Source organism: Odocoileus virginianus, chromosome 6, assembly GCF_023699985.2.
Source record: "Odocoileus virginianus isolate 20LAN1187 ecotype Illinois chromosome 6, Ovbor_1.2, whole genome shotgun sequence".
NCBI lineage: Eukaryota > Metazoa > Chordata > Mammalia > Artiodactyla > Cervidae > Odocoileus > Odocoileus virginianus.
In genome coordinates, this window is record NC_069679.1 from 17,676,407 (window position 1) to 17,696,460 (window position 20,054).

Consider the following 20,054-nt stretch of genomic DNA (forward strand, 5'->3'; position numbering starts at 1 on the left):
TGTCATAAGCGTGGTGTCATTTGCATATCCGAGGTTATTGATATTTCTCCTAGCAATCTTGATTCCAGCTTGTGCTTCTTCCAGCCCAGCATTTCTCATGATGTCCTCTGTATATAAGTTAAATAAGCAGGGTGACAATATACAGCCTTGACATACTCCTTTTCCTATTTGGAACCAGTCTGTTGTTCCATGTCCAGTTCTATCTGTTGCTTCCTGACCTGCATACGGTTTCTCAAGAGGCAGGTCAGGTGGTCTGGTACTCCCATCTCTTTCAGAATTTTCCATAGTTTATTGTGATCCACACAGTCGAAGGCTTTGATGTATCAATAAAGCAGAAATAGATGTTTTTCTGGAACTCTCTTGCTTTTTCTATGATCCAGTGGATATTGGCAATTGGATCTCTCTACGAAGACCTACAAGACCTTTTAGAACTAACACCCAAAAAAGATGTCTTTTTCATTATAGGGGACTGGAATGCAAAAGTAGGAAGTCAAGAAACACCTGGACTAACAGGCAAATTTGGTCTTAGAGTACAGAACGAAGCAGGGCAAAGGCTAATAGAGTTTTGCTAAGAGAATGCACTGGTCATAGCAAACACCCTCTTCCAACAACACAAGAGAAGACTCTACACATGGACATCACCAGGTGGTCAACACCGAAATCAGATTGATTATATTCTTTGCAGCCAAAGATGGAGAAGCTCTATACAGTCAGCAAAACCAAGACCCGAGCTGACTGTGGCTCAGATCATGAAATCCTTATTGTCAAATTCAGACTTAAACTGAAGAAAGTAGGGATAACCACTAGCCCATTCAGGTATGGCCGAAATCAAATCCCTTATGACTATACAGTAGAAGTGAGAAATAGATTTAAGGGAGAAGATCTGATAGACAGAGAGGCTGATGAACTATGGATGGAGGTTCATAACATTTTACAGGAGACAGGGATCAAGACCATCCCCATGGAAAAGAAATGCAAAAAGTCAAAATGGTTGTCTGAGGAGGGTTTACAAATAGTTATGTTAATTCAATTAATTGAATTAAATTTATTAATTGAATCCAAGCAGGGTGATGTATAAGGCCATACACTCAGGAGATTCAGAATGTATAACTGACAGTTTTTCAAAAATTTCCACCAAGCAATTCCTGGCATTAATCTGGCTATAAACAACTTGTTACCTAAGGAATTCAGTGTAACCTCATAATACATGGTCTAGTCTGAATATTATAAAATGGTGACTTTAGGGGAAAAAAACCCCAAATGTATATTTACTTCAGCATTTGTATTACATGAAGTTGTTTGAAGTAACTTGGGCTTCCATGAGTTACTTAGGAGACCTTCCTCCAACTCAGGAGCTGACTACTCAGTCTCCTCATTGCCGTCTTCATGTCCTTGTTCCTCAGTGTGTAAATGGCAGGGTTTAGGATGGGTGTAACCAGAAAGTCTAAAATGGCAAGAAACTTATCCACTGGTACCGTGGGAAATGGCCACATGTAAATAAAGATGCATGGTCCAAAGAACAAAACCACCACAGTGACGTGTGCTGACAGAGTGGAGAGGGCCTTGTGCAAACCACCTGAAGAGCGTTTCCATACAGTGACCAGGATGAAAATATAGGAGAAAATCAACAAGAAGAAAGTGCCCACGGATATGAACCCACTGATGGCAATAACCATGAATTCCATTCTGTAGGGATCTATGCAAGCAAGTTTGATAAACCAAGGAAGGTCACAGTAAAAGCTATCGATTTCATTAGGACCACAGAAAGGCAAATGGATCACAAAAGCTAACTGGATCACTGAGTGTATGAGGCCAATAGCCCAAGCACCACACAGAAGCAAAAGGCACACCCGTGGGCTCATGATGGTCAGATAGTGCAGGGGCTTACATATGGCCACATAGCGGTCAAAGCCCATGGCAGTGAGCAGTGCCATCTCAGATCCACCTAGGGTGTGAAGGACAAATATCTGGATGACACACCCTTGGAAGGATATGGTTTTGTGCCCAGAGTACAGGTCAGAAATCATCTTAGGAACTGTTAAGGTAGAAAAACACAAATCAATAAATGAGAGGTTGGCTAAAAGGAAGTACATGGGGGAGTGTAGATGAAGGTCAAAGGTCACTGCAAACACAACAAGGAGATTCCCTAGAACAATTGTTACATAAAACACTGTAGAGAAGGCAAGGAGGAAATGCTGCACTGGTCTGGAGGTAGAAAGTCCCAGGAAAACAAACTCAGACACCAAAGAGTCATTTGCTTCATACATTGGCTTGGTCTGTTGATACCTAAAGACTAGAAACAAAACATAACCAAAGCATTTATCAAACATTTTTATTTAAAGCAACAGATTTAAGATTTCATCTAATATGGTTTTAAATCAGAAATCTTCACTAACAGTCATTAATATATTCTGAAAATATAATGCATTAATTTATTTCTTCAACTAATGCAGCTGATGAGTGTAACTGATATTCCTAATAAGTATCCACTATATTCCAAGTTCAATGTCAAGTTCTGAGGTGAAACAGTAATTCTGACTTTGAGAGTAAACGGACTAGATCTAGATGGGTAGATACAGGTAGATACATAGATTAAATAATTTATTTACAATACACCTTTGACAACTGATTTCAAGGACAACAGAGGGTTATGAGAACAATATGACACATCACCATCATACTTACTCAGACTCTGCTAAATATGAGTTATTTTTGAAAAGTAAATACAGTAGTTGACTTTGGAATGCCATGAGTAAAGACCCTGAGACACAAAGGCCAGTGAGGAAGGAAGGTGAATGATTGAGCTCAGGAGGAGAAACGGCCAGACAGGATGGAATCTTGCATCCATGATAGGAACTTTGCTTTTTATACTAGTTCAATTCAGTTCAGTTCAGTCGCTCAGTCGTGTCCAACTCTTTGTGACCCCATGAATTGCAGCACGCCAGGCCTCCCTGTCCATCACCAACCCCCAGAGTTTACTCAAACTCATGTCCATTGAGTCAGTGATGCCATCCAGCCATCTCATCCTCTGTCGTCCCCTTCTCCTCCTGCCCCCAATCCCTCCCAGCATCAGTGTCTTTTCCAACGAGTCAACTTTTCGCATGAGGTGGCAAAGTATTGCAGTTTCAGCTTCAACATCAGTCTTTGCAATGAACACCCAGGACTGATCTCCTTCAGGATGGCCTGGTTGGATCTCCTTGCAGTCTAAGGGACTCTCAAGAGTCTTCTCCAACACCACAGTTCAAAAGCATCAATTTTTCGGCGCTCAGCATTCTTCACAGTCCCATTCTCACATCCATACATGACCACTGGAAAAACCATAGCCTTGACTAGACGGACCTTTGTTGGCAAACTAATGTCTCTGCTTTTTAACATACTCTCTAGGTTGGTCATAACTTTCCTTCCAAGGAGTAAGGGTATTTTAATTTCATGGTTGCAATCATCATCTGTAGTGATTTTGGAGCCCCCAAAAATAAAGTCTGACACTGCTTCCACTGTTTCCCCATCTATTTCCCATGAAGTGATGGGACTGGATGCCATGATCTTAGTTATCTGAATGTTGAGCTTTAAGCCAAGTTTTTTACTCTCCTCTTTCACTTTCATCAAGAGGCTTTTTACTTCCTCTTCACTCTCTGCCATAAGGATGGTGTCATCTGCGTATCTGAGGTTATTGATATTTCTCCTAGCAATCTTGATTCCAGCTGTGCTTCTTCCAGCCCATCGTTTCTCATGATGTCCTCTGCATATAAGTTAAATAAGCAGGGTGAGAATATACAGCCTTGACTTACTCCTTTTCCTATTTGGAACCAGTCTGTTGTTCCATGTCCAATTCCAAATGTTGCTTCCTGACCTGCATATAGGTTTCTCAAGAGCAGGTCAGGTGGTCTGGTATTCCCAACTATTTCAGAATGTGATACACACACACAACACAACACAACACATACATACCAAAATATAGTTCATTCTAAAAAAAAAAAATTTCAGCCATTTGCAACAAGGTGATTAAAAGCAGAGAAAAGTGTAATAAGCCAGTCATAGGAAGCAAAACACTGCATTGTATCACATATGAGACATCTAAAAGAGTTAAATTCATGGAAGCAAAGGGTAAAATTGTGGTTTTTGAGGTCTGAGGGGAGGGTGAAATGGGGAGATGTTGGTCAAAAGAGACAAAATTTCACATATCAAGGTGAATAAGTTCTGGAGACCTAATGCACAAGCAAGTTGTGCTTTATACTTGAAATTTGCTGAGAGGTAAATCTGAAGTGTTTTCACACACAAAACTGGTAACTGTGCCAAGCGGTGGATACATTCATTAGCTTGATTGTGGTAATTGTTTGATAATTATTGGTAATTATTTGTCATATATAATATTGACATACAACAAAAACTATTTGATATTCATAATGCATAATAGACCTATGTCAAAGCATCAAGTTGTATACCTTAAAAATACAAATATCTGTGACAACTACACCTCAATTTTTCTGAAAAAATAAAAGCTTGTTATAAGCCACTTGCATTAAGGTTGTTTGCTACTGCATAACATCATAAACTATCTGAAAAAGCCTATATTAATCATCAGTTGTTGGGGCTTGTACAGTCCTAGAAAAAGAGCTTTCCACCGTAGTGATTCAGGACCTAATCTAGTTAAATCTGATGTTACATGAAAATTGAGGTCCTGTCCTTATGAGTAATAATATTATCATCACCTATGTGCAAACTCAAAAGTATTAAAGATATCTATGTATGTATATTCATAGCTGGTATTGATTCCTGCAAAAATTGTTACATGATAACCAGTACTATGTCTTAAATTGGTATAATGTTGATGTCAGTTTTTTATATTTATTTAAGTACCTGGAAACAACCATCCAAATACTGAATTAAACCTCTAACAGCAAAAAAATATTTTTATGAAAATATGTTTGTTCTCATAAAAAACTTCTAAGACTGCACATTAAATATTACCAATAGTGAATCCTGGGAAAGTAGGACTACATATGGCTTTTATTTCCTAAGGCCTATATTTCTGTATTATTTAAATGCTCTAAAACAACCTGATATTGGCTTTTGACTTAAAAATGAAATTTATTCATGAAACACAGAATAAGAGGCTCAGATGAACATACAACCCTTCAAATTCAGACTGTAGTGATGGCAGTTCCATTTAGTCAAACGTTTAAAAGTTAGTTTTACAAGTGTGTAAATGACTGCTTACTCATAAAAAAAATCACAATAACTCCTTAACAGAAAATGTTCTCTGTAAGAAATTAATGACCAAGTTAAAACCTTCTATTTGTGACAGTCTACTGCTAGTATCTTTAAAAAAAAAAAAATGTTTCAATGCTATTCTCTCAAAAAATCCCACCCTTGCTTTCTCCCACAGAGTCCAGCAGTCTGTTCTTTACATCCATGTCTCTTTTGCTGCCTTGCATACAGGCTCATCAAAATCAATTCCCAAGGTCCTTGCTAGTGCTTAGTGAAATATAATCCATGTCCAAAAATCTCCCTGTAAATTAAAATACAATTTAGGTGTATGAAGAGCTGCACACAACCTGAAATGACAACTTGAATTTACCCTTGGAAAGACTGGCACTTGCGTATTCAACAAGGTTCACAAATGCATATTGAACTGAAAAACAGAGATAAGAAAGAGCTGGAGGCAAGGTGGTACATGGGGAGAAGTTTTGTAATGTTGTGGTAAGGTTGCTATATTTTGCCCATATAGGGGAAAGAGCTGGTAATTTTAACAGGCTATTCACTTAAATTATATTCTCTCCACTTACCTGACCTCCCCAAAAAACAAACCGCAAGAAACAATATTTTCACTATAATAGAATCTCTTAAGAACTGTTTCCGTCTTTGATCTCTGTGGCGAGTTCTCCTTACAGTTACTCCAGCTTTAACAACAGCTTTGGATGACCCTTTGATGACTCAGTGACCTGAATTCCCAGGCTGTTAATTATGAGATCTCTACCTTAAATTCCCATAGCATTAAGAGAAGAAAAAAATACTAGAAGTTTGATTGAAAAGGTAAATGGGAAACAAAGGAAGCTATGAATAATAAATGATGACAACAGTATCTTCAAGGAAACTCAGCATCTCCTAACATTTGAATATCTATTGATAAGTTAAATATCACTTAGACCAATACCAGTGAAAAAGGAATGCCTATTAAGACACTCAGTAAAAATTATTTAATATTCTATTCTAAGCTTATTCACAGAATATTCCTAGAAACCCTATACCTGCTTTTGCCTCATTTATATAATTACCAAACACATTTTAGCCATAATAATACCTAAGAAAATAGAAATTAAACATGTTGGCAAAGGTCAATATGCTAAAGTCAAAACTAATATTCAAATGAAATAATATTCTGAATCAGGAATTTTATCCCTATACAGATGTTGCCTCTTTTTTAGATCAATGTTATAACATATTAAAAAAAAGAGCTCATATGTCTATTAAGCTTTTTGCTTTTCTGAGTATTATACCTATACTATCTCATTTATTATTTCCAACAAAATGGTGAGCTGGAAATACAATATTATTCCCCATCGGATGAAGAAATAAGATTGTAATTTACCAGTTAATAGTAGAAAAGGGACAGAATGTGTGTCTTGGCTTTCAGCCCTGTGTATTCTTTATTCATGAACTGAACTTAGACATACTGAATATATCTAACTCTATAATGCTGCTCAGAAAAGTAATGTGTACACACAGAAGACCAAATATCACAATTCTTATATCATTTAACATTATTATAAGAGCTCCATTTCAACAGATTGTTTTTAAAAATCGATTTTGTTAAATTGCTATTATTCTCATTTTACAAAAATTTAGACTAATTTCTACATAATATCTAGCCTAGAGAGAAATAAGCAAAAACTTTGTGTTGGAACAGTAGCATTCTCTTTTACATAAGTACACATTATCCTAGCATGATTTTTAAAAATGAGCTTAAAAAATGTGGATAACTAAAATCTTAATTCATAATGGAAAATAATATTTACTCATTTATCTTTTTAGCGTTGCATTTTATATATGGAGAGGAAATGGCAACCTACTCCAGTATTCTTGACTGGATAATCCTATGACAGAGGAGCCTGACAGGCTATAGTTCATGGGGTCGCAAAAAGTCCGACAGGACTGAGCAACTTCACTTCACTTCACTTTTATCTTATCAAGGTAAAAATTAAGATGAGGTAAAATCAATCATTTGAAAGCTACAAACTGATGGAATTCAGGCATTCATTATATTGTGGAATCATCACTTCTACCTAGTTCCAAAATGTTTTCATCCATGTTGAAATGTATATCAGTACATCAATCCCTGTTGTGGCTGAAGATATTGTTCTGTATGGATTAACACATTTGTTCATCCATTCATCAGCAGATTAACATCTAGAATGTTTCCACCTTAAGTCATTGTCAATAGTTCTGTAATATTCACATACAAGACTTTGTTTTAATACTTGTTTTTAATTCTTTGGGATTATAGACTAGGAGCAGAATTCTGAGTTTTATGGTAACTTGGCTTAACTTTTTGAGCAACTGCATAGTAGAAAGGGTATCACCCCACTGAAATGTATTTGGCATTTTCTCATGATTACACCGGAGTTATGAGTTCAGGGGAAGCACACCACAGGTGATCTGCCATTTTGACACCTCCCAACAAGTGTCTATACCATCACCATGATTTATGTCTGTTGATGTTGACATAACATCAACTCCTGTTGTCACAGGAGTATAAGAAGAACAATATTAACACCTTGATTAATTGAATAGAATGTCCACCTCCCCCACTTGTGTCTCCTAACTTGGTGGAGCTGAAACACAAAATTAACTTACTCCCTAAAACACATAAATAGATATACTAGATAGAGAGGAAGTAACCATGAAGTTTAGATAAGCCCTGGGAACCTGTCCAGAGCCCCCAATCACTGAGAAATAGTGAGATGTCTGTTTAGCAAAAGCTCTCTAACAATGAGAAGGGAAGAAAATGAATAGAAAGTCATCCTGTAGATATGCTGCATGTTAGCCACCCATTCTTGATGAGTTGATGTGGAGCTGAGATGAAGGGGTTTGACTCCGCCCTCTCCCAACTCCATGCTGCTGCTGCTAAGTCGCTTCAATAGTGTCCAACTCTGTGCAACCCCATAGACTGCAGCCCACCAGGCTCCCCTGTCCCTGGGATTCTCCAGGCAAGAATACTGGAATGGGTTGCCATTTCCTTCTCCACACAACCCCATATTCAAGGTTACCTTAATGTAGTTATCATAATTAAATGTTTGTGTTCCCCTGTGTTTGAGATATTCATACAATGAAACCTAAATAAATGGTTTAAAGGGTGATCTCTGGTTTCCATTCCTAAACATAGTCAGCTAAAGTTTAATGTACAGATGTTTCTAAACTGTGTGTCAAGACAGAAGACCCTCCTTTGCCTGATCATCAGCCAAGTTGACCAGTGGTGGATTGATATCACTGACACTATCTACATAGTTAATGTCAAATATAATAACCTCACTCTTCTACTTCATTCTTTTCATGTCTGCTTTCCAAACCCTAACCATTCATTCTCAAAGTGTGAAAAGAATACTAAAAATGTGTAGTTACATAAATTTTCTCTTAATTTCTCTAAAAACAACCATATACATTGAATGAAATATATTTAAGCATATTATTTTAGAGTAACTGGAATTTAAAATATCCTTCAACACTGTATATATTTCATAGAAAAAGATTCCTCCATATTATATATTTAAAAGTGCACACATGTTAGTATGTAACTGCATAGAAAACAAACTGAAACCATAACCACCAATATGTGAACAATTTTATTTTTCTGATTTAAAAAAATGTAACAGCAATGGGCAGATAGAGACACACTATCATATTTCCTTCTCAGACCACTAAAATGTTGGATTCTTGCCCATAAGACTAAATCATATAATATTTTACAAATGAAAATAAAAGGTAAGCTTCCCTTACTGTTTTGTTATTTTGAATAATATTATTAATATTGCCCTTTGGGTATGAGAGTGCTTAGTTGTGTCCAACTCTTTGTGACCCCATGGACCGTAGCTTGCCAGGTTCCTCTGTCCAAAAGATTATGCCTACAAGAATACTAGAGTTGGTTGTCATTTCCTATACTAGGGATCTTCCCCATCCACGGATCGTACCCATGTCTCTTGCATCTCCTGCATTGGCAGGAGATTCTTGGGAGCCACTTGGGAAACCCCAGTATTGCCTTGTACCCATTTTTCAATCATGATCATTGCTCAAATAATCAAAGAAACTTTTGCCACTATAAAATGTCTCTCTATTCTTCATTAAAACCCCATAAAACAAGCAGTTCAAGACTGACTGCTCTACACTGGGCATACTTGGTTTATAGCACTGAGGGGGCACCTGAGCACACACTGGCGAGTTCATCTCCCTCTGTTCGTCATCCCACGTCCACTCTCCCAAGGCATCTGGGACTAGAGCAGCAACTTAGTTCTGGGATAATGCTTTTCTTTTTTAAAAAGTTAATCAAAGAAATGTTTTAAAACTGTGCTTAACTCCATCATTAGAACTTTTATTATTGTTCTCACCAGTTCTCACTCTGATCTTGACAAAAGACAGACTTTCCAGATGATATTCTTAATTCAAAGAGACCAGAATGAAGTGGTCTCAAAGGAACATAGCATGAGTAGCTTGAAAAATTTCCTACTCCAGAGGCCTCTCTCTATACTAAATATATGCCTCACACTCCCCCATGAATGCTGGTCAGAGCAGAAAGTGGATTCTTTGTTTTGGTGCAATATGATTCTATTTAGAATATGGACAATGTTTTATTCTTGGGGAGAAATGTGGTCAACTATGGTGTCTCTCTGGTAAGGAGATACACTCTGCACTCTAAATTTCTTAACTTCTCCCTTAGTTCCCTTCCTTATCATATTGAAGACAATATTTTAATGCCATATTTCCATGCACACTAATTAGAAAGGTTTGGAATTGTTGCATAACTTTCAGAAATATCAAGGATTTCTTCTCCAAGATATTGGTGGACCTTCTGGACTCTCTACATAATCAAAATGAGTACACAGTCTCACAGCTATGTAGGTCCCCTCTTTGAGGTAATAATCAGGTCCTCACAGATCCACAGTCATCAGGGCCTGCAGTTTTCTTGACTTAAGGAAAACTGTGTTCTAGGCACAGATATGTAACTGTAATTAACAGAAATTTCCAAATATTGAGAAAAGTGATAGCTACTAATTTAACTCAGGAAGGAACCTGATAGAGATTATGGAGAGAAATCTCTCAAAGCCTACAGCACTCAATAGTTACCACGGAAATGGAATTATGCTCTTGGAACTGAACAGGAGACGCAGAATGACAGCACAGATGCAGGACTGGCCTCAGAGAGCACTGGGATTGCACTCCAGTCACGCTGTTTCCCAGCTCTGAGACTCTAACAGGCTACACTGGGAGCCAAACTCAGAAGAGTAAGATATATTTCGTTCATTTTCTTTTATTTGGTTATTGTGAAGATTACTTTAGACAATATGGGTGAAAATTTCTAGCATATGGGAGCTATTCAGAGAGAGGGTGACAAAGAAAGAGAAAGGTTTAGTTTTCCCATGACCTGAAATTAGCAACTCAAAGAAGAAAATAAATTGTCCCAATTATTTTTATTTTTAACTGTCCTAACATTTGATTTTTTTGTGTGAGTTCTGCTCTAACTCATTTGATTTTCAACTATGCTCTTAGAATCATTAGGCTTACTTTTCCTACTTAGGGTAGAGTTGAAAATTATATACCTATTTCATGTAATTAATTTTAACAGTATAATACAGTTTTTATATAATTATCTTAGCAGTAATACTTTGCCCTTGTAATTGAACTAAAATGATATTTACAACCTATTAAGCTACTATTATGTGAAAAAGTAGGCATAAGCTTTTATTCTTTGATAAATCATACACCACCTACAATCTATCTTTTTCACTGAAGTGCTAAAAAGTGATTACAGATCATAGTAAGAAAATATTCAATAAATTTCTGTTTACCACACTGGAAAAAATTAAAAGCCCCTCCTACATCTATTACTTTCTAATTTTCTTTTTATTTTCATCCTTGGTAAATCAATGGGTTTAAACCAAACCAGTATCATCAATAGCTTCAGTTACAGACAACAGGGAGATTATATTCATGTAAAACCTCAGGGCCACAGCATTGAATTAATCATAATTCTTGATTCATAGTATATTCACAAATTTCTCAATGTCTACTTTGAATTTGTTTGCTTGTTTATTTACAAACAAAACTATAGCTATAAAAATATGACTAATATAATAACTAAATAGCTCATAATATCATTCAGCTGATAATGTATGCATACTCATCCTGATTCTTACTTCCCCACAGCTGGAGTTACTTACATCAGTTTAAATACATAGTTTATACATAGAAGTCCCTACAAAATACACCATTTTCTATGGCTTTTCACTTTATAAAAATTATGATAACCTCTTTTTTCTTCATTACTATGTCTCAAAAAGCTACATCCCTGTCATTTTATATAGCTGTATTTTATATGTTATGTTTCTGAATAATATTCCACTGTCCTATTTATATGTATAATTATAAATATCTCCATATATACAGTTGTAAGAATTTATCTCAAGCATGCAAATGAGACTGAAATTGCTGGACCATAGGATGTATGAGTATTGAGCTTTACAAGAAAAGGACAATTTTTTTCCAAAGTGACTATGTAAGTAAATGCTTCCATCAGCAATAAATAAGAAACCTGCTTGATTCATAAAATATATTTTTATGTCTTTTCTTCAGATAAAATTAGAATAAACTGAACTAAATGAAAGAAGTAACCAGTCTGTGGTTCATGGGGTCACAAAGAGTCGGACACGACTGAGCAACTGAACTGAACCAGTCTGTTGTGTCCAGATTTATTTTTCTTGGGCTGTGCGATTTATGGGAGCTCCAGGCCTTCCTCCTAGTGATATTTTACTCACTTTATTTAATCACCATATTAGGGAACATCTTCACTGTGTTGCTAATTATTGCTGACGTTCATCTCTACTCCCCTATGTACTTCGTATTAGTCAATCTTTTATTCATTGCCTTATGCCTTTCATCAGTAACCACTCCTAAACTTATCTCAGACTTTCTCAAGGCAAATAAGACCATCTCTATTAGAGCATGCATGTGTCAGATTTTTTTTTTGGATATTTTTTTTTGAGGGGGTGAAATTGTGCTCCTTGTGTCCATGGCCTATGACCTTTATGTGGCCATCTGCAAGCCACTCCATTACTCTAGTATCATGAACACACAAATGTGCATTCAGCTAGTGATGACATCATGGATCACTGGCTTTGTGCATTCAATAAGCCAACTCACTATAATTATATAATTGCCTTTCTGTGGACCCAGAGAATTGATAGTATTTTCTTTGATATTCCACTGGTGATCAAGCTAGCTTTCTTGGACACTTATGTTTTAGAAATGTTGATTCATGCTGACAGCAGGGTACTGGCCACCATCTGCTTCATTCTACTGCTGATCTCTTACTTTTGTATTCTGCTTGCTGTCTGCCATCAACCCGGGGACAGGGAATCCAAGGCTCTCTCCACTTGCACTGCCCACGTCACAGTAGTCATGTTATTCTTTGGTCTTGTATCTTCATCTCTCTTTTTCCACTCAGCGCCACTTGGGTGGGCAAGTTCCTTGCTGTATTTTATGCAATCATCACGTCACTACTAAATCCAGTCATTTATACTTTCAGAAACAAAGAGATTAGAAATGCCATTAAGCAGCTATGATGACAGACTGTGGATTTCTGTTGGTATTTCATCATCTCAAATTATCAGAATGTCTTCTGTGAGCACCCTAAATTAGCCACACCTATCCTGTTACTTAAGACTGGGAAGAGTTCCCCAATTCACATATAGAAATAATGTATATCTCTTGAAGGAAATTTTGTATCAATTCTTTAGTATTTTAGAATTGCAAAAATGAGTTCCTGTTTGGGAAGTGTGGCCAATCTTTATAAGTATGATTTTGATTTTTCTCAAGAATGACTTGAAATTAGTAAGAATTTTAACATTAATTATTATGATTCTTACTATTACTTCAACACTGACCACCATATCAGGAAATTTTCTATCATTCTATGCATTTTTTAACAGAGCATTTCACATAGGCCTTCTCTAAAGTTTTCTTTAATAAGTTAGTGCATTATATTGCTACATTGATCTTTATAAAATGATAAATTAGTCTATCAATTAGATAACATTCTATTACCTTCTAAAAACATATATATATACATATATATATAAAAGTAATCATTAAATATTTCTAATCATATTCAGAAAAGAAATTGAATCATAATCCTAATCTGGAGAGGTTTTTTCTCTTAACATCATGTTTTAGTCATTTGTGAAACAGTGCAATATCTTTAAAAGACATATCTTAAATACAAGTGAAGTGAAGTGAAATTCACTCAGTTGTGTCCAACTCTTTGTTACCCAATGGACTATACAGTCCATGGAATTCTCCAGGTCAGAATACTGGAGTGGGTAGCCTTTCCCTTCTCCACGGGATCTTCCCAACCCAGGGATTGATCCCAGGTCTTCCGCATTGCAGGCAGATTCTTTACCAGCTGAGCTATCAGGGAAGCCCATTAAATACAAAGATGGCTATATCAACAAGCTTTGGGATTTTGCTTTTTCCTTTCCTAGTCATAAATGGATTAGGCAGTTCATCATTAGGTAGGTCAAAAAGTGTAGCTTTGGAATAAACTATCCACTTAATTCACTGAAGTGTTCAAATAGCCTTTAAGAACTAGATTATGTACAGAGTTTGTGAATAATTTATTAATATAGTAAACAAAGCTTTTCTTCAGAAATCTTCCTCAAAATGTTATACAAGTTTACATCCATTTATATGAAATCTAAGGATTTAGATACACTACCAATTTCATATTCCTTTCCAAAGATGACATGATCCTTTGTATTTTGTAAATTTCCAATAAAGAATCTCAAGAATAAACCCTTAAATAAAATAATTTCTATTTTCATATGTGTATGTATATATGCACATATATTTTTATTCTTTTATATCTTTGTACTCACTTTGGATAATATCTGTTAACTTGTCTTGAATCTACTGATTTTTTTCTTCTGCTGTATCCAATCTGTTTTTGTCTTCTTAAATTCATAATATTGCTCATTTCCTTTTTGTTTCTAAAATCACTTGGTTCTTTCTTAGATATTCTGTTCCTCTGTGTAATTTTTTTCAGTTTTTCAAATTCTTAATGTCTTTTAACTATATCAATTATTTTATACTCTCTTCTGATTTCACAATTGTGCCTTATGTGGTCTGCTTCTCTTAACTCATTTCCCACTAATTATCAATCACATATCCCTGTTTCTTGCATATTCTACAATTATTTTTTTCTATTTTACACATTGTATATAAAAGATCATGTAGCGCTGATATAATAAATGCCTGCAGAAATGATCTACTCCTTCCTCTCTGAGGCATAAAATGTTAAGGTGTGATCACTTCAATCTGATCAAGTACTACCCTATTTGATTCTGCAGTGTAGTTTTTAGAAGACTTGGTACATTTCAGGTTTGCTCCTGTTCCTTGGATATATCCCTTCCACATTTGGATTATGATTCTAGTAGATCTTTTGCTCCTCAGTCTGACACAGTTCAGGTGATTCAGTATTGCCTTTCAGAACTTTTGAGCTTAGAACTTTAGTCTTCTCCATTCTCCTGCTACTTTCAAAAGTAAGGCAAATTCCTCAATCAGAGTTCTGGCTTTATATTGTACTTTCTAATTTAATGTACCTAAAAAGAATCCACTAAAAATATAAATCAAAGCAACAAAATAATTGCAAACAGGAAAAATATGAAATACAAACTGATTGCATAATCCTGAAAGAATTAAGGATCGCAAATAATCAGGACATAGGGTCCTTTCATAGCTTCACAGTGAACCTGGCTCAGTCTTCTAGTTGTCAAAGCAAGCTATAAATTAAATAGGTTTTGTAATTTACACAGATTATACACACTAACACATATTTAAGACCCATGTATTGAGAAACAGTAGAGTTATATGAGTTACTAGAGAAAACAGTCACCAAAAAATTTGGATAGAGTAGTTGTTGGATAATAATAATACCATCCAGGCTATAATCAGATCAACACATTCTGATGTTTGAGAAATATTCATTGATGGATTAAGTCACAGTTTCAAAAATTGTGAAATACCAACATATACATAAATTCCCCTGTCCTAAGTAAACTGGAGATGACTTGAGTCCATTTGAAATGAAACAAGCAAGGGGACCATATTTTCAAATTCATAAAACATACTGTTTATAAGGTTCTGCTTCTTGTTTTCCTTCCCAGTATCCGTCAATTTCTATCACAACATCTGATCCGTTTTCTCTACTCCACTTCTCACACGCTGTTTTTGTCCCCAGGTCATAAATACTCCCAGACACATATTTTTGTCTTTCAGAAAGAAAGATAAATTTAATTATTCATATCCAGCATTTAATTGAAGAGTTATATATTTCATAATTTTATGAAAATTTGCATATATTATTTCTATATTATTTAATTGAATTAATAAAATTCAGTTAATTAATTAAATATAGGCAGTCTCATGCATAAGGCCATACTTTCAGTAGACACTAGTCTCTAATCATTGCTTTGTCAAAACTGTCCAAATACTTATTGGGGCTTTAATGTGGCTGAAAAATCTTTATCTAGAGAATTAACTTGATAATTCAATATAACAACATAACCAATGGTCTGGTCTAAATATTACAAAATGGTAACTCCAGAAAAAAACAGCCCCAAATTTGCATATTTATTTAACCACTTGTATTTCATGAAGTTGTTTGAAATAACCTATGCTCCCATGAGTTACTTAAGAGATCTTCAAACTCAAGAACTGACCACACAGTCTCCTCATAGCCATCTTCATGTCCTTGTTCCTCAATGTGTAAATGGCAGGATTCAGGATGGGTGTAACCAGAAAGTCTAAAATGGCAAGAAACTTATCCACTGTCACTATAGGAAATGGCCACATGTAAACAAAGATGCATGGTCCAAAGAACAAAACCACCACAGTGACGTGTGCTGACAGAGTGGAGAGGGCCTTGTGCAAACCACCTGAAGAGCGTTTCCATACAGTGACCAGGATGAAAACGTAGGACATAATCAGTAAGAAGAAAGTGCCCACGGATATGATCCCACTGTTGGCAGTGACCATGAATTCCATTCTGTAGGAATCTATGCAAGCAAGTTTGATAAACCAAGGAAGGTCACAGTAAAAACTATCGATTTCATTAGGACCACAGAAAGGCAAATGGATCACAAAAGCTAACTGGACCACTGAGTGAATGAGGCCAATAGCCCAAGCACCACACAGAAGCAAAAGGCACACCCGTGGGCTCATGATGGTCAGATAGTGCAGGGGCTTACATATGGCCATGTATCGGTCTAAGGCCATGGCAGTGAGCAGCACCATCTCAGATCCACCCAGGGTGTGAAGGACAAATATCTGGGTGACACACCCCTGGAAGGATATGGTTTTGAGCCCAGAGTACAGGTCAGAAATCATCTTAGGCACCGTTAAGGTAGAAAGACACAAATCAATGAATGAGAGGTTGGCTAAAAGGAAGCACATGGGGGAGTGTAGATGAGGGTCAAAGGTCACTGCAAACACAACAAGGAGATTTCCCAGAACAATTGTTACATAAAACACTGTAGAGAAGGCAAGGAGGAAATGCTGCACTGGTCTAGAGGTAGAAAGTCCCAGGAAAACAAATTCAGAAACTGAAGTGTCATTTCTTTCATACATTGGCTTTTTCTGATGATATCTAAAATCCAGAAATAAAATAACCAAAGAATTTATCAAATGTTAATATTTAAAGAAACAGATTTAAGCTTTTATCAAATTTAGTTTTATGAAAAAAAAAATCACTAACAGCCATTAACATGTTATGAAAATATCATGCATTAATTTATTTCTTCAAGTAACTCAACTAATGAGTGTAACTCATATCCTAATGAGTATCTACTATATTTTAAGCCAATGTCAAGTTCTGAGGTGAAACAGAAAATCTGACTTTTGAAGTTTTACTGGTTTTATCTAGATGGGTAGATACAGGTAGATCAACATTAAATAACTTTAATTATAGATACATCTTTGACAACTAATTTGAAGGAAATATCAGAAAGCTATGATAATGTGACACATCACCATCATGATTTTTTAGGCTCTGCAAAATAGGAATTACCACTGAAAGTAAGTGGAGTAGTCCAGACTGGAAATGCCGTGTGCAAAGGCCCCGAGGCACCGGCCAGGGGACGAGAATATGAGTGACTGAGATCAGGCTAGAGAAATAGGCCAAACAGGATGAAATCTTGGATCCATGATAAGCATTTTGCTTTTTACCCTAAGAGCAGTAGAAAATCTGGGGGGATATTCAGCTGATCATATTTCTGTTTTCCGAGAGTTATAAAAATCTCAGTGTAAAGAATGGAAGGAGAAGGCCAGAATAAATGAGTAACCTCAAGAGACTATTGAAGAATCATATCACATCTGTGAAGACAGGGTGAATTATTCAATCAATGGTGTTGGCATAACAGATAAACTTGCAAATACATAGATTATTGCTTCTTATCATAAACTCAAGAAAGTTTCAAAATTATATTTAAATATCAAAATGGCTAACAAACCAAACGAAAGAAAAATAATATTTAAACAAACATTTAACATCTAAAAGTCATTCTAAGAATATCTAATTAACAAATGAGGGAGGAAAAATAGTTGGCACTATCCATAATATTCAGTTCCTACTATACTTAGATATAGTTTTATGTACAAAGTTTGCATACAAAGCTACATGATATCTTATATAGATATATAAGCACTATAAAATAAAAATTAAAAACACACTAAAAAACAAGTTATAAAATATCAGACAGATGACTAATATTTCCATGATGAAATCAATTCCCCCAGATAGATAAAGATAGAAATCATGGTATATGAAATTTACAATGAGAAAAACAATATAAGACTACGGACACAGAAGAAGTCCTAATAGGTGATAGTCATACGAAAAGTAAAACTGTCACTAGTATTCAAAGAAATGTAAATAAAATTGCATTGGGTACTATTCTGAATTAACAAATTTCAAAGGTTTAAAAAAATTGATGAAATCATGGATGAGGCTCTGAGGAAAAAGTCACATTCACACATTGATGAAGAGAAAAGAAATTCAATTTGCTTAGAAGATATTTTAGAAATAGATACCTAAACTTCAAAATTTTCACTATTTATGACTAAGTCAAGTAAAAACATATGCACACTACTATATACAAAATAGACAAATAGCAAAAACTATTCTATGGCAGAGACAGCTGTATTGAATATATTGCAATAATTTCTAATGGAAAAGAATCCACAAAAGGATATATATGTGTGTGTGTATATATATATATATATATATATATATATATATATAAATGAATCACTCTGCTGTATATCTAAAACATACAAAATGGTTAATCAACTATACTTCAATAAGAAAAGAAAATTTTTTTAGCATATTGAAACTAGATAAACTAACAGTTAAGCTGCAAGAGGCATCAATGATAAAAAATTATAAAAAGAAAACAGAAATAACATAAATGCCTGCAATGGAGCATATTCATAGTTAAATGAATTTGAATTAAATATTCATAGTTCTTTCATCTTGTAAGAATATTATTACTCATATATAGGAATAAAATTCACTGGTATGAAATATATGAATAACAGACATTTAAAAACTGAGAAGTTCATAAGAAAGACATACAGGAAACCCATTTTTAAAACTTGTACGTCTAAGACGAAAATAGAAAATGCATATCTTTAATTCTTATCACTGAATTGTTCCTCTCCAAGCTTATACGCATTTATTAGTTTGAGTCATAAGAGACTATTCTTTCCATCAGTTCATATTAGATCAAATGTCAATTTTATAGAATTCAACCTAATATACATGCTATTTTTTTTAGACATAATATTAAACTATTGTATCTTGAAACAAACCAAATTACTGATGCCTGTTCCACATTTGAACTGAATACCAGGAGGCCCCCACTTGCACTGCCACCACTAAGCTTTCCCCCAGGCGCCACACCACTAACAGCCACGCCCTCTCTGTCACTCCTCTCCTGGCACTCCACACCAGGCCTGGGCCTCCTGTGGGCACAGCCCTCACCGCCTCAGAGAGAAAGCAGCGGAAGTAGTTGGAGCCCCTTGAAACTGCTATAGCCAAGAATAGACATGCAGGCAGCCAGGCCAGTCAGGAAGGACTTTGTGAGGGTAATTAATGTGAAGCGGGTCTTGGGTCTTGTAGACAAAAGGAAACACTGCAGGGGTGCTGCCAGGAGGCCCTGATACAGGGGCAGTGAATGGAGGAGTTTATAGCCAATTACTGGGAAAAAAATAGAATTGGACAGAACAAGGGAGATGAATAGGACAATCATCAGAGTTAACTGCAGAGGGTATGACATTTCAAGGGAGCTATAATCAAATCTCTATGTACAGGCTTTGATCATGCAATATGTAGATTTTAAAATATACATTGTCTGGTATACAAAACAATGTATATTCACTTTGTTTCCATATGTAAAACATATTTAAAGCTGTTTCAAAGACCAATAAAAGGTCAGTTTTTTTAAAAGTAGTAATTAAAATTTTTAATGGTAGTAAGAAAATTAGGTGATTATTTTTTCGTGTTTTTCTCTTTAATTCTCAATGAATGGATAAAGCAAATGTGATACAAACACCAACATAATATTTAACTTAAAAAAACAAAAATTTCCTGCCATTGCCAACAAGCACAAGAGCAACTTGTGATTAAACATGGAGAAAGTGAAATAAGCCAGTCACAGAAAGCAAAAGACTGCATGCTATCACACATGAGACATCATAGCAATTCAGAAACGTAGTTAAATTTGATGGTACAT

The 20,054-nt window shown here is 35.5% G+C and overlaps 2 protein-coding genes and 1 pseudogene across 2 annotated transcripts; 1 reads left to right on the forward strand and 2 right to left on the reverse strand.

The window, feature by feature from the left end:
- Positions 1-1,328: 1,328 nt before the first annotated feature.
- LOC110141692 (olfactory receptor 4F6-like) lies at positions 1,329-2,267 on the reverse strand. Its single transcript, XM_020900654.2, has one exon. The coding sequence runs from the start codon at positions 2,265-2,267 to the stop codon at positions 1,329-1,331; it is 939 nt and encodes a 312-aa protein (XP_020756313.2).
- An 8,286-nt stretch (positions 2,268-10,553) lies between these two features.
- LOC110141691 (olfactory receptor 4K14-like) lies at positions 10,554-13,014 on the forward strand (annotated as a pseudogene).
- A 2,940-nt stretch (positions 13,015-15,954) lies between these two features.
- On the reverse strand, positions 15,955-16,890 carry LOC110141690 (olfactory receptor 4F15-like). Its single transcript, XM_020900653.2, has one exon. The coding sequence runs from the start codon at positions 16,888-16,890 to the stop codon at positions 15,955-15,957; it is 936 nt and encodes a 311-aa protein (XP_020756312.2).
- Positions 16,891-20,054: the final 3,164 nt, after the last annotated feature.

Coding starts and splice junctions, on each gene's coding strand:
- LOC110141692 (XM_020900654.2), bottom strand. CDS start 2,267: ATGTATGAAGCAAATGACTCTTTGGTGTCTGAGTTTGTTTTCCTGGGA.
- LOC110141690 (XM_020900653.2), bottom strand. CDS start 16,890: ATGTATGAAAGAAATGACACTTCAGTTTCTGAATTTGTTTTCCTGGGA.